The 13,617-nt window shown below is 38.7% G+C and overlaps 1 protein-coding gene across 1 annotated transcript in view; it reads left to right on the top strand.

Annotated features, from left to right (window-relative positions):
* Positions 1–13,011, top strand: part of prrc2b (proline-rich coiled-coil 2B) — a 72,624-nt gene extending 59,613 nt beyond the window's left edge. Inside the window, 5 exon segments of the mRNA XM_073052413.1 lie at positions 2,586–2,765; positions 4,297–4,388; positions 5,034–5,139; positions 6,429–6,647; positions 8,064–13,011. Coding sequence (XP_072908514.1) covers positions 2,586–2,765; positions 4,297–4,388; positions 5,034–5,139; positions 6,429–6,647; positions 8,064–8,261 — 795 coding nt within the window. The 3' untranslated portion in view covers positions 8,262–13,011.
* Positions 13,012–13,617: the final 606 nt, after the last annotated feature.

The following is a 13,617-nucleotide window of genomic DNA, read 5'->3' on the forward strand; positions in this document are numbered from 1 at the left end:
CTAACGATGGTAGACCGGTTCACGAGGTAGCCAGAGGCGGTCCTGCCCACCAACACATCTGCCAATTCCTGCGCCCGAGCAGTGATCGCAACCTGGGTAGCACGCTTCGGGGTACCGGCCCACATTACCTCCGACAGAGGCGCCCAGTTCACCGCCAGCCTGTTGGGAACTCAGCTGCACCACACAACTGCCTACCACCCACAGTCAAACGGACTGGTGGAATGCTTCCACTGTCACTTGAAGTCTGCTCTCATGGCCCGCCTGAGAGGACCTAACTGGGTGGACGAGCTTCCCTGGGTCCTGCTTGGAATTCGTACAGCGCCCAAAGAGGATCTGCATGCCTCGTCAGCCGAGTTGGTGTACAGCGCGCCCCTGGCCATCCCGGGAGAGTTCATACCAGCCCCAAGGGGGCAAGAGGAAGAACCCGCAGCAGTCCTGGACAGGCTATGCGAAAGGCTCGGCAACCTGGCCCCCGTACCAACTTCACAGCACGGACGGACCCCGACCCATGTACCCAAAGACCTGCAAAACTGTAAGTTTGTGTTTGTACGAAGGGGCGGACACCGGGCGCCGCTACAGCGGCCGTACGAGGGGCCGTTCAAGGTGATCAACAACAACGGGTCCACATACGTTCTAGACATTGGGGGGACAGAGGAGGTTTTCACGGTGGACCGACTCAAACCAGCCCATGTGGACTTGGTGCAGCCGGTTGAGGTTCAGGCACCGCGGCGCAGAGGCAGACCTCCCAAACTGAGGCTGATCCCGATTGTGGAAATTGGGGGGTGTATCGCCGGTTCTGGGGGGGGGGGGGGTGTGGCGACCCACTTTCTGCGCAGGCGAACCGGCTCGCAAATAGCCAGCGCGCAGGGGGAGACTTTAGTAATGCACCTCCGACGTCATTTCCGCCCGGAGAGGGCAGGCGCTAGGGATTTAAATGCCAGCACCGCGAAGTTTGAGTAAACTAGTCTCGAAACGACTTACCAACTGCGTGTTGTTATTTCAGCGCTGTGTGTAGCACATCACTACAGTAACATATTAAGTACGGTAATAGACTACCTTTTCAAATAAAAACTTGATTACTTTGTAGATATATAGCCCAGTGTATGATTAAACAAAGATAACAAGCAGGATGCTAATGATCAATGATAAAATAAGTTGGATGAACTAAACTGATTAACTGAAACGGAAATGGGTGTAGAAGGAATCAAACTGAGCGAAGGACAACCAAACTAAAAGGTGAGGGGTGTGGCAGATGTGACAGTTTAACCTTCAAATCATCAATTCTTACACCATGGCAAAAATGGGCATTGCAACAAGATACAAGTTAGTCATCCTGCATCAGCAAGGTCTCTTCCAAGCAGAAATTTTGTGGCAGACAGAGTTTCAGGATGTGCTGTCCAAGCTCTTCTGAAGAAGCACAAAGAAAGGGGCAAGGTTGAGCACCAGAAGCACAGTGGTTGACACAGAAACTGAGTGCAGCAGACAAGAGATACATCAAACTGAGGTCCTTTGTAAATTGGAAGAAGTCCATCACTGAATTTGCAGAAACCAGTGTAACCCAAGTACACCCTCTGTTATCCGGAGAAGTCTTGTCAGAAGTGGTCTTCATGGAAGAGGTGTTGCCAAAAGGCCATTTTGAAGTGGAAGCAAAGCCAAGCAACTCACTGAACAATGGCAGCAAGTGCTCTAGACTGACAAGTCAAAATTTGAAACATTTGGCTCAAGCAGGAGGCAGTTTGTTACAGACAAGCTGGAGAGTGCTACATGGGTGAGTATCTGCAGTCAATGCAGCGGAGATTCCGTGCAGGTTTGAGGCTGTATTTCTGCAAATGGAGTTGGTGATCTGGTTGGAATTAATTCAGATCTCAATGCTAAGAAATTTAAGCAGATTCTCATCCATCATGCACTATCAAAAGGGAGACATCTGATCGGTCCCAACTTCATTCTGCAGCAGGACAATGAACCCAAACACATGGCTGAGAGCATAAAGAAGTATCTTCAGCGAAAAGAAAGGGTTCTACAACAGATAATATGGCCTCTCAGGTCCCTGATCTCAACATCAGCGACAGTGTCTGGGATCACCTGGAGAGACAGAAGCAAGCAAGACAGGCACAGTCTGCAGAAGAACTGTGCAAGTTCTCCAAGACACTTGGAACAACCTATCAGCCAATTTTTTTCTTACAAAACTACATGACTACCTAAGAGAATTGATGCCGTTTTAAATGCAAAGGATGATCATACAAATATTGATTTAGTTTTTTTTACTGTTTACTGCTCTTTAAAAAAATTTTGATATTTAGAAACTTTCATTAGTTTTGAAAACATTTTGCTTTACAGATTTTTTTTACATATGCCTAAGAATTTTACACAGTACTGTAAAAGGTTTGTTTCTTTTTTAGTGAACGTCAGTATTCACTTAAAATGATATGTGACAATGGTTAACTCTTTACTACTTCCAGTGGCACTTAGACATGGTAGATTTCTGTTGTGCATGCAGCATATTGAATCTAATGCATGAATCATGTAATTTACATTGGTATGATTAGATTCAAAAATTAAATTACCTTTTCTTTCTGTGTTTACAGGTGACCATGTCCATGCCTGGATCCCAGTTGTCACTACCTAGATTTGGCTCGGGCCAGCAACAATTGATTGCATTAACGCAGTCCATCCAGCTTCCCCAGGCGCAGAGCATGAGTGTTGGAGGGACCAGAAGACTCTTGCCCCCAGGATCACAGCCTCCTATTTTACCTACTGGCAGAGAGGTCAGATCAGTTGCTTTCACTTTGGCATGTGGAGATTTAAAATAAAAAGCAGATCAAAAAATCCATTTGGGCCTCTGTTAGTGCTTATCATATCCATGAGCAGTCACCTTTACACTGAGAGTTTTGTGTCTGGGATTCATTCCCATGACAACACACACGAGGTCAGCAGGTCAGGCAGTATCTATGGAGATGAATAAACAGTCGACATTTTGGGCTGAGACCCTTCAGAACATATTTGGTGGTTGAGTCAGGAATGAAGATGGCAGTTACAGTGCATATAAAAAGTATTTACCCCTCTTGGAAGTTCTCATGTTTTATTATTTTACAATATAGAATCATAATGGATTTAATTTGGCTTTTTTGACATTGATCAACAAAAAAAGACATTTCTGTGTCAAAATGAAAACAGATCTCAGCAAAGTGATCTAAACTAATTACAAATATAATACACAAAATAGTTGATTGTTTAAGTATTCATCCCCTTCAAGTCAGTCTCCCCTAAAGCTGCGACTGATGAAGCACCCAGGCAACAGATCTATGCTCAGTCTCTCCCATCTCAGCCACTGAAGCCTGTAACTCCTCCAGAGTTGTCTTAGATCTCCTGGTGACTTTCCTCACTAGTCCCCTTCTTGCACTGTCTGCTGTGCCATATTATTTCCATTTCTTAATTATTACTTAACTGTACTCCAAGGGATATTCAATGATGTTGTAATTTTTTTTTTGTATCCATCTCCTGACTTGTGCTTTTCAATAACCCTTTTCTCGGAGTTGCTCGGAGTGTTCTTTTGTCTTCATGGTGTAGTTTTTGCCAGGACACTGACTCACCAGCAGTTAGACCTTCCAGATACAGGTGTGTTTTTACTACAATCAATCGAAACACCTTGGGGCTCCAAAAACGGAACTAATTATGTGACTTCTAAAACCAATTGGCTGCACCAGTGATGAATTTGTGTTTCATATTTAGATCAATTTGTAGACATTAAAAATTAATTAAATCCACTGTGATTCAATGTTGTACAAAAATAAAACATGAAAACTTCTTGGGGGTGAATACATTTTATAGGCACTATAGGTTGGATTAGACGAGTGTTGAAGGAATATTGAATGAAGAGTTATTGAAACAGGGCAGGTTAATGTAAATAGGATGGGTTGGCTGTAAGCAGGTTGGTGATTCCTCATGAAAAGTCTTGGCCCAAAACATTGACTGTTTATTCTCTGCATAGGTACTGCCTGACCGTTAGTTTGGCTGACGTGGAATATAATTTCCAATATTGACTATTTACACTGATGTTCCTGTTTTGATATCTGCTTTACCTATGTAAATAAACATTGAATAAAATTCCAAAGAAGTTAGACTGAATGCTTAAGGAAAGTTATTGCACGTTACAAAGGGTAGAAGTGTAGATCTTCACTGTCAATCTAATACTGGTATTGGACAAGTATAATTGCAGTATTGTGAGGTTGTGTCACAAAGCACAATATTTATGTAAAGAGAAGATAGATTCATGTCAAAATGTGTTTTTTTTTCCAGATTCCCCAAATGGATCTGAAAGCTTTTCAATTTGCAGACAACAAACAGATTTCCTCTGGAATCTCTGGAGGTCCTGTACCAAACCTCTTCAGGTAGTTGCCTTTTGAAAAATGTTTAGGGAAGTAATCGTGTTTATTTTTAAATTCAGTGTCGTTTTGTCTTATAATAGGTTTTGATTTGTACTATTTGTGCCAAATCTGATGTTTTAAGCTAAGTGTTGCTTCATTATCATGTGTAATAAATCTAGTTTTATTTTGTGAATGGACTGTTCCATGCACAGCTCACTTTAATTTGATTTAAGAGGAATGGAGTTGAACTTATTAATAAATTACTATATGGATTGTTGATATTTCATTTTAGTATAATAATCACTTGTTCACATTTTGGCAGCGCATATTCATGGTTATTCAGATGCTGATACCCATTTAAAGCTAAAGTACAGATTGAATTCAGGAGTTTAGCATCAAATGGGGAGGAGAAAATAAATTTAAAACAGACTTGTTTCACACCTGGTGAGGGAATATTTTATATGCATTTGTAAAATTGACCAGTGGCTGAACAATGAAACCTGACCAAAGGAAGAATTAATCACATTAGATAGTTTTTTTATAATTTCATGAACCATTAGACCCTGTGCTATTTTATATGTCTGTTAATTTAAAGATAAGAAAGATTCAGGGTTTGCATGTATTTTTGCTTCGTGCTTCAGTGTGTTCTGGTTCACTTGTATTTTTCAGACCTAGTTGTTCAAGCCCAAGTGGGAAAACTTCTGGACCCGGACCAGCTGCTAACACAATGGGCCTAAATATTCCCGGAGCTATCCAGGGCCACTACGCCCAGCAGGTTTGTGATTACGCCTGTGAATAGAACTTTGATGTGAATGTAAAAATATGAGATATGACAAAAGAGTGCTCAAAGTTCTTTGAATAAAATCTGATGATGTCGAGAGCAATTAATACATGCTGGAAGCATATAAGAGGAGATGTTTCAATCAAGCCCGCTGTTAAACTTAGTAAGATAATCTATCCATTCCAGGTATTCATTCAGTAAACCTTCTTTAAATTACTTCCAACATTCTTGCATTTTTCCTTAACTAAGGAGACAAATAATGTATATCAGTCTCCCTGTATATCTAAGTAATTACCTCTCTGCTTTGTATTCAGTACCTCTAGCAATAAATAATTATGTTAACTTTTCCATATACTTTCCTTTTGCAAAGCATAAGGGAAATATATGGGAAAGCTAACAGACACTTGAACCTCTCTGCATCTCAGGCTTCTGTAATCTCTATTCAGGTAATTTCCATTTTTTTCCCTGGCAAAATGGACATACATTTCACTTTCCTTTGTCCCTTAGAACTACCTGTCTCCTTCAAACAACTTGGGTACATTTGTGTATTGAGCAAAATTAGGCTAAAGTTTTGTTGTTTCAGCATTTTGTGAATAGAGTAGCTATTTGCAAATCTGATGGAAATTATTCTAAGAAGATTTGGAATATTAAATCCAATATCCCACTGGCTGAAGGTCTAGTAAAGTTTAATCATGGTGTGCAATGTTTTGCTATAGATTACAAGTGGCATCAAAGGAAAATATTTAAGCTGGAATTAGTCTTGACTCTTTTATAATTCATTAAGATTGTGGCTGGTCTTTAACTTGACTGGCATTGCCTGCACTAACCCCATTATCTTTTATTTCCTTAATATTGAAAGATCTATTGAACTTGGCTTCAGTACATTCGGAATGAGCCTACACAGCTCTCATAGATAGAAAATCACAAAAATATGGTTGAAAACCACTTTCTTATGCTACTGAATAGTCACCACACACAGCACCCCTCCCACCCCATATGTTAAGATTATAAAAGCTGTTTTATAGATTCCCCAACTACAGAAAATATCAAATCTCCATCTGCCCTGTTAAGCTTCTCATGAATTTGTTTCAATTCATTCTTTTAAACACTAAAGAGCTTAGGACTAGTCTGCTGAATCTCTACTGCCATGCCAGGAATGGAAATGGGTTATGCACAATTATATTTTACCAATATATTTATTAAATTGTTGGAATCTAACATGAAACTACTTAAAGGCAATTAATTTTGTTTTATTTCCCCGATTTCTTGTTCAATTTATTCAGATACCACCTCCACCCCAGGGCAACATGATCATGCACATGAGGCCTCCCAATGTAGGAACATACCCAACTCCAATACAGCGTCCTGTAATGCAAATGAACAAAGGGCCCATTGCACCTTCTATCACAGTACGCCCGCCTCGAATGCATAGCTCCAGTCGAGAAAATTCTGTGCCAGCAATTCGCGCTTGCAACTCTGAAAGAGGAGAAGAAGATATCAAGGTGAGCATGTCTAAATGGTGCAAAAACACCAAGATCTTTCTGCTTCCTGTCTCATTCCTACATTGTCAAAAAAAAGTGAAGTCCCTCCTTTTGGGTGTCTGTTTTCTTCAGCTTTCTACTCTACCCAGATTTTACAGTGTCCACTTTGAAGTAAGCAAGATACTGCTATTTGCAACTTGTGCAATTGCTATAAATGGAAATAAATAAGAACTGTGTATAATGAGTTTCTTCCTGATTGGGAAAGCTGACCTAAAGCTCTTCATTGAGCTCCATTGGAGGAAATCAATCAGTGGCACAATAAAAACATAAGCAGGATTTGGCCCCTGTGCTTGCTCTGCCATTCAGTAAGATAGTAGCTGATCTTTTATCTCAGTATCTCTTCCTGCACAAACCCCTGTATTCTTTACTGTGCCTTCAGTTAGGTAGTGAATTACTAAGCTTCACCAACATCTGAAGAAATTCCTTCTCATCTCTCCTGAAGGTCCAGCCCTTATTTTGTGACTGCAACTCACAGTTTGAGACACCCCAGGCAGAATTCAGGAGGGAAAATGTAAGCTTTGTATCTAGTTTATAAAGCCTTTATGAATTGATAAATGTGACACAGAGCCCCTCATATGAGAAAGCCTCTCATCTTTCTAAAATGAAGAGATTACTGGACTGATCTGCTTAATTTTTCCTGTTGCAATGTGCAGTGTCCCAGGCATCATTTTGATGAACCTTTCCAAACTCCCACAAAGTTGCTCTTTTTTTTCCCATGGCTACAATGTCAACAAAATCACATACAGCTACACGAGGAAATCTGCAGATGCTGGAAATTCAAACAACACACACAAAATACTGCCTGGCCTGCTGCGTTCCACCAGCATTTTGTGTGTGTTGCACATACAGCTGCAGTTCAGTGGGAATTATCCTACATTGATTATGAATTATTTATTAACTACTAGGATATAAAAGTATGATTATACATACTCTCCCCAGGTTAGAATGCCCAAGTTATGGACCAACAACTTGCAAATGAGCTGCCATAAAATTGTTGAAATTCTAAAGTTTGACCTACGTGCATGAATTAATTCTTATGAACAACAGAGCTAACTTATTTTCTCTCTTTCGCTCTCACTCTCTCACACTCACTCACTCACTCTCCACATTTGGTCATTGATCCTGTCATACTTAAGTGCTTTTGATGCTGTTCGTTATGATTACCATATCAGGTGTTTTTGTGTATTTTGCAACCTGTGGACAAATTTGACTTGTGGATATATGTAAAAACAGAACCTGTTCATTACCACAAGACAGATAAAGAACAGTTTGATTCTGAAGACAAAATTTCTGGTTCAAAGCCATTTTTGTGATAATCTTGTTGAGGGCAGTCTACTGTATAATGAAAGTATTAAGTGCCTTTATTTATTTTCATAGGCTAAACAGCGGGCAGAGGTGCTACAGTTGACCCAAAAATTCTTTGAACAGCATCAGCAGGGGAAGCTTGCTAACCTTACCCAGAAAGTAGAACCAGCCACTTCTAATGCTGACCATGGAGAAGAAAGCTCAACCTTAAATGTATCAAACATTCAGGACCCAGCCAGCGAGGCTGTGACACAGGAAAGAGCTCTTTGAACTGGACCAGTTGTACACATTGGCATTAAAGCAGAAGATGGGGAAGCATAAGGATCCCCTACAGTTTAAAAAAAATGATATATATCTAAATATATATGTATATAAAAATCAGAAAGGACCCGGGATATCTGGAATGCTAAGACTTCATTTTTTTTAAATGCTGTTTCATTTGCTGCTCAGTCTTTAAAGCAGAGAGTAAAACTGATACCAGTGCAAGGTAATGTGAACTTGAAGTTTTTGTACTTCTCATTAGAGGATAATTATTAATTCAGTATCCACAGTTGAATTCAGGATATGTATCCAACTTGGGCAAGAGAGTATCCATTTGAAACGGTGCAGGATGACTGCATAGAAGAATTGTACTGAGTTCTGGTTGTTGATGTGCTGGTTTCCTTTCATACACAGTAAATTGCACCTGACGTCACAGCTTTACAGCATGGTGCATCAGCTAACTTCTAAAATCATTGGTTCTTTTGTGATGGAGGAAAGAAATCAGAAAATTGGAATATATAAATTATTTCTGTGACAGACTTGCAGAAAGACATAGTTGCTGAATGTCACTTGATAATCCAATCATGTTTATTTTGGCCATGTTACACTGAAAAATCGGTTGACCAAGATGTAGTGCATTTCAACTTGTGATTTTCATAATGACTGAAATTGCAGTTCCCACAGTAGTAGTAATTTTACTTGGAGAAATTGCAGCTGAATGCAGTTTTATTAGTTGCTTGATGGCTTATTTCAGTTCATTTCTGTACACTCAGTAAGTGCCACCTAAATGGTTTGTTAATTGTTTGCAACTGAAGCTGGTTGGCAACTTTGATAACAAGTCTAGAGTTTGACTGGTAAGCTTCACTACTTGCATCATATTTTCTCCTTTACAATCAAAAATGGGTTATGAATAATGCTGTATTTCCAAAGTGGCTAATTGGACCATTTGAATTAGACTTTAGCACACATATTACTGCCCAAAATATAAATCCTTATCCAGCACCGTAGTTTCTGTATGTGCTAAATGTTGAGAAAAATTGTTGGTTCTGCAAAGTGAGAATCCTTTCCTGGAGGAGCATGACACCAAAATGGAATAGGTACTCATTTGTTAAAAATAGTACCATACTTGCAAGTCATGACCTGTATAGTGCATGTGGGTAAATATAATAAATGAATGTGCATGTGTAATCATGCGCATTGCAATAACTTAGCAACTTTGGCATCAATGTTGTCGGACTACTGCAGGGAGTCCTGTAAGGCTGAACTATCCTTGCCTTTGTTATTTAGAGTTCTGTACTCCACTGTACATAGTTCACTAGTATACAAGTATATCATGAATGTTGGCCTCCATTTGTCTAATGGACTGGATTCTCTTGATGAGATGTGCATTTCAAATCCAAGAGTTTAAATTTTAAGAGTACATTCTGGTAAATGACCTTTGACATTTTACCTGCCATTATGTTGGATCAAATGTGGGTGGAAGGATTTAACTTAGCTTATTTGCAGTCATCAGTTATGTTAGTAGAAACAAGTCTGTTTGGCACTATTGCAGGGTTTGAGTTAGTACTGTATGTGATGATACTGAACGTGTTGTACGTGGCACATTCCAGCTGACTGCTGGGTTCACTTCATTAACATTCTTATTGCCAGTGAACTGGTCTAGACAACTATAAGTATGTGCGTATGTTAATTCACCCACACTAATATCTTTGCTGATAGATTGTTTGTTCAGTTATTGTGTCTCACACAACTGAACAGGTCCTCTTACTGAGCTCCAGAGCAGTTTTTTCTGTATCTCCACTTCTCATTCAGGTTGTTTGCTTTAACATAAGAGGGTATAACAAAGGTTGTCATACTAACATTTCTACTCTGGGAGTTTCCAATTCATTAATTTTGGTATCACTTTTATACATTTGATTATAATTTTCAAATTTCATGAAAATCAGCAAGATTTAATCAAAGGTCTCACCGGTTCTTCCTGTGAGGGGAGGGGGTTATCATCTCACATTTTGAAGTAGTCATTAGTGTTAACAGACAGCTAATTTATATAAAGCAAAACAATCACCTTGATATTTTTATTGTGTTGTGTAACCTTGACATCCCATAACATTGTGTGAATTTGTAAGGAATCCAACAGTGTCGATCAATGTTTTACAAAGTTGTGGTGTAATTTAAGTTGTCTGCAGATGATGGATTTAGAATTTTCAATTTGTATTATATAATTTGTGGAGAAATGGGGAGGGATCAGATGGGAGACAATAATTATGTGATTGGAGAATCTGAAAAGCAATGAGACATAGTTTTTAAAACTGAATTTAAGTAACAACAGGTATCGTTTTGATCTCGGGCTCATCTTGAGTTGGTGTTGAATGCAATCTCGCATTATTTTCCTATTTTCCCATCGAAAGCTCATAGCCTCTGTCAAGTGCATGCACTTATAATTCTAGCCTGTCAATGCAGACATCAGTTTTTAAACTGCTAAAATCTTGCCACCAATTTTTCAATGTTTATTTACCTTGATAACTATATGCTGAAGTGAAATGCAGCAGAGTAATCAGAGAAAGTAACTGGTACCTCCAGTTGCAGTATCTTTTCAATTTACTTTGGTAGAAAAGTGACTTGCATTGTCAATTTCAATAAACAACAGAACGTTTAAGAAAGGAATTAGAGCAAGTGAACAGGAGGGGCATGGTTGACAAAACTATTATTAAAGAACCTAAAGCTATTCAAACAGCTTCTAGTGTAAAATAATACTCTGAATTGTTCATTATCAGGTATTTATGTAGCATTATGATTCTTTGTAAAGGTGCCTGCACTTTTAAGAGATTCAAGTCCACAGCCTGAGAAATAGAGTTGTCCTCATTTTGTTTTGTAGTTTCAGAAGGTAGCAATGCATCATGGTGATCTTTGCCTCTGCAGTTAAATGAAAGCTTTGTGTACTGACAGAAGTTCAAGTTTTGGTAAAAAGAGGGTATACTGATGCATTGTTTGTTGGTAAGGTGTCAAGTGCTAAAGCTCTCCATGATGACTGTCGTAAAGCTCATGTTATCTAATCAACATGTGCTTATAATCTGAGTGTACCATTTGCTTTCTTCTGCCAACGAAGCCACATGCGAACCAAGGTGAGTTTCCAAGGAGTTAGCTGGTGGGCAAATTTAGAACGTGGATCTTTGTGACTGTCAACTTGACTATCTGGTTTTCTGTTATCTGTCATTGGTATTTTAATCTCTTTACAAAACAGTGTGGTGTTCCATAATTTTAAGCACTACGCATGGGCTTATTTTCTTGAATACTGTAAGGATATGCAACACTTCTAAAGACCTGGCCCTTTAGCTCCTGCAACCATAACCCAACTTGCCACCTGATGGATGATTCTCTTTCCCAGCAGTCCCCTATTGTCTAGTGCTGTTTGACAATATTATAGGCAAGAAGCCTAGCGTTCTCGAGTCTTTTTTCCTACAGGAATGTTTGCCCCAATTCAACAGGGCAGACAAAGGAGAATGGTTTCCTTATGTACAAAATGAGATTCCCTCTTTAAAGATCAACAATTTTGCTATAAAAATAGATATCCCTGTAATGCATTTCTCAGAACACTTGTGTAATCAGTGAAGCAGTCCCACTGGTGAGTTCTTCTGAATCAATGGTCTCCTGAACACTACATTATTTAATATGTACTGATGTGTTGAAACGTACCAGCATTGGGTATGTTTTACAGTGATCAATTATTTATATATTGTCTTGACAACTCTGTGTAATGGTGGGGCCAAAAGACCCGTGCACGTTTTCAGAAATTTGTTAATGTTTATCTTAAATAATCCATTTGCAAATGTTCACTTGAGTTTCTTGTTCTCAAGCATCTGACAGAAACAGTGTACAACATTAGGTAGTTATTTTACATGTTTTAATTGTAGTTTTGAATGTATAGTGTACAGTGGCTCATTCAATAAGAGGCAGTAATTTTGAAATTGAAGAAAACATATCCAAGATTATCTGGAGAGTGCAGTTGTCAAGATTTATGTAAGAAATCCCCTCAAACTGCCTAAATTTTATTGTTAAATTGTCCTTTGCAGTGCGCATGCCCAGCATGATTTAATTGATGCAGAATCACTTTCAACTTTGTCATTATTTGCCCCTGCTATGGAGATGATTGTTTTAATTTATCAATTGATTGAGTTTATATTTTTTTTGGTCAAAAATGTGTGTTCAACTTAGCAGGCAGAAATATACTAAAGATGCCTTTTTTGTTCATAACTAATAAAATTCATATCAAAACCTGTTGTGTTGTGGGGGTGGGGAATCAGAGGCTTTTTTTTACATCATGTATTTTAAAGTGTATTTTTTGAGTATATCTTTTCTGAACCATGCAACTCAATACCTTTTTATATTTTTTTTATAAATGTTACACTTCTATTTCAAGAAGAGTTAAAAGCTCTGAAGGTGTACCTTAACACATTTACCATTTTTTTTGTTTGTAACCAGAAACGTGCATAATAGTCTTTTGGCCTTATCTGTTGTGTTTTCGTGTAGATTTGATATTTGAAAGGGCAGATAGTGGATATGTTGTGTACACTGAGGAGTTATTTATTAATGAGGCTGAACTGGTTGGGTGGGTGTTAGCCTCTGGTTTACAGTTCAGTACCTATTGTTTGTCCTTTCAAATATGTGATTTGTAATAGCTCTTTCCATATGAAAGGATCTGGTTTATTTAAATAAAGCAGCTGATGCTTTTTTCACTTGACCAAATAAAGTGTTAACTTTTTTTCCTTCTAGTGTGTTTGATTAAAATGGCAGCAGCTCTCAGATACTGTTTTTTAAAATCAGAAAAATACCTTCAATCTTGGTATTTCAGCACAAAAATTGGCCCTTTAGTCCACTGGGTACATTCAGTCCAGTAGGGATTCTTGTACACTTTTGCACTATTCACACATTTCCATCGACAATCAGAATCAGGTTTATTATCACCAGCATGTGTTGTGAAATTTGTTAACTTAGTAGCAGCAGTTCAATGTAATACGTAATATAAAAGAAGGAGAAACAATAAATTACAGTATACATATCTGAATAGATTAAAAATCATGCAAAAAAAACTAATATATATTTTAAAAGTGAGTTAGTGTTCACGGGTTCAATGTTCATTTCGGAATCAGATGGCAGAGGGGAAGAAGCTGTTTCTGAATCGCTGAGTGTGTGCCTTCAGGCTTCTGTACCTTCTGCCTGATGGTAACAGTGAGAAAAGGGCATACCCTCGGTGCTGGAGGTCCTTATAATAGACGCTGCCTTTCTGAGACACCACTTCTTGAAGGTTGTCCTGGGTACTTTGAAGGATAGTACCTAAGATGGAGCTGACTAAATTTACATCACCCTG

This window comes from Hemitrygon akajei, chromosome 7 (assembly GCF_048418815.1).
Source record: "Hemitrygon akajei chromosome 7, sHemAka1.3, whole genome shotgun sequence".
In the NCBI taxonomy this organism is placed as follows: Eukaryota; Metazoa; Chordata; class Chondrichthyes; order Myliobatiformes; family Dasyatidae; genus Hemitrygon; species Hemitrygon akajei.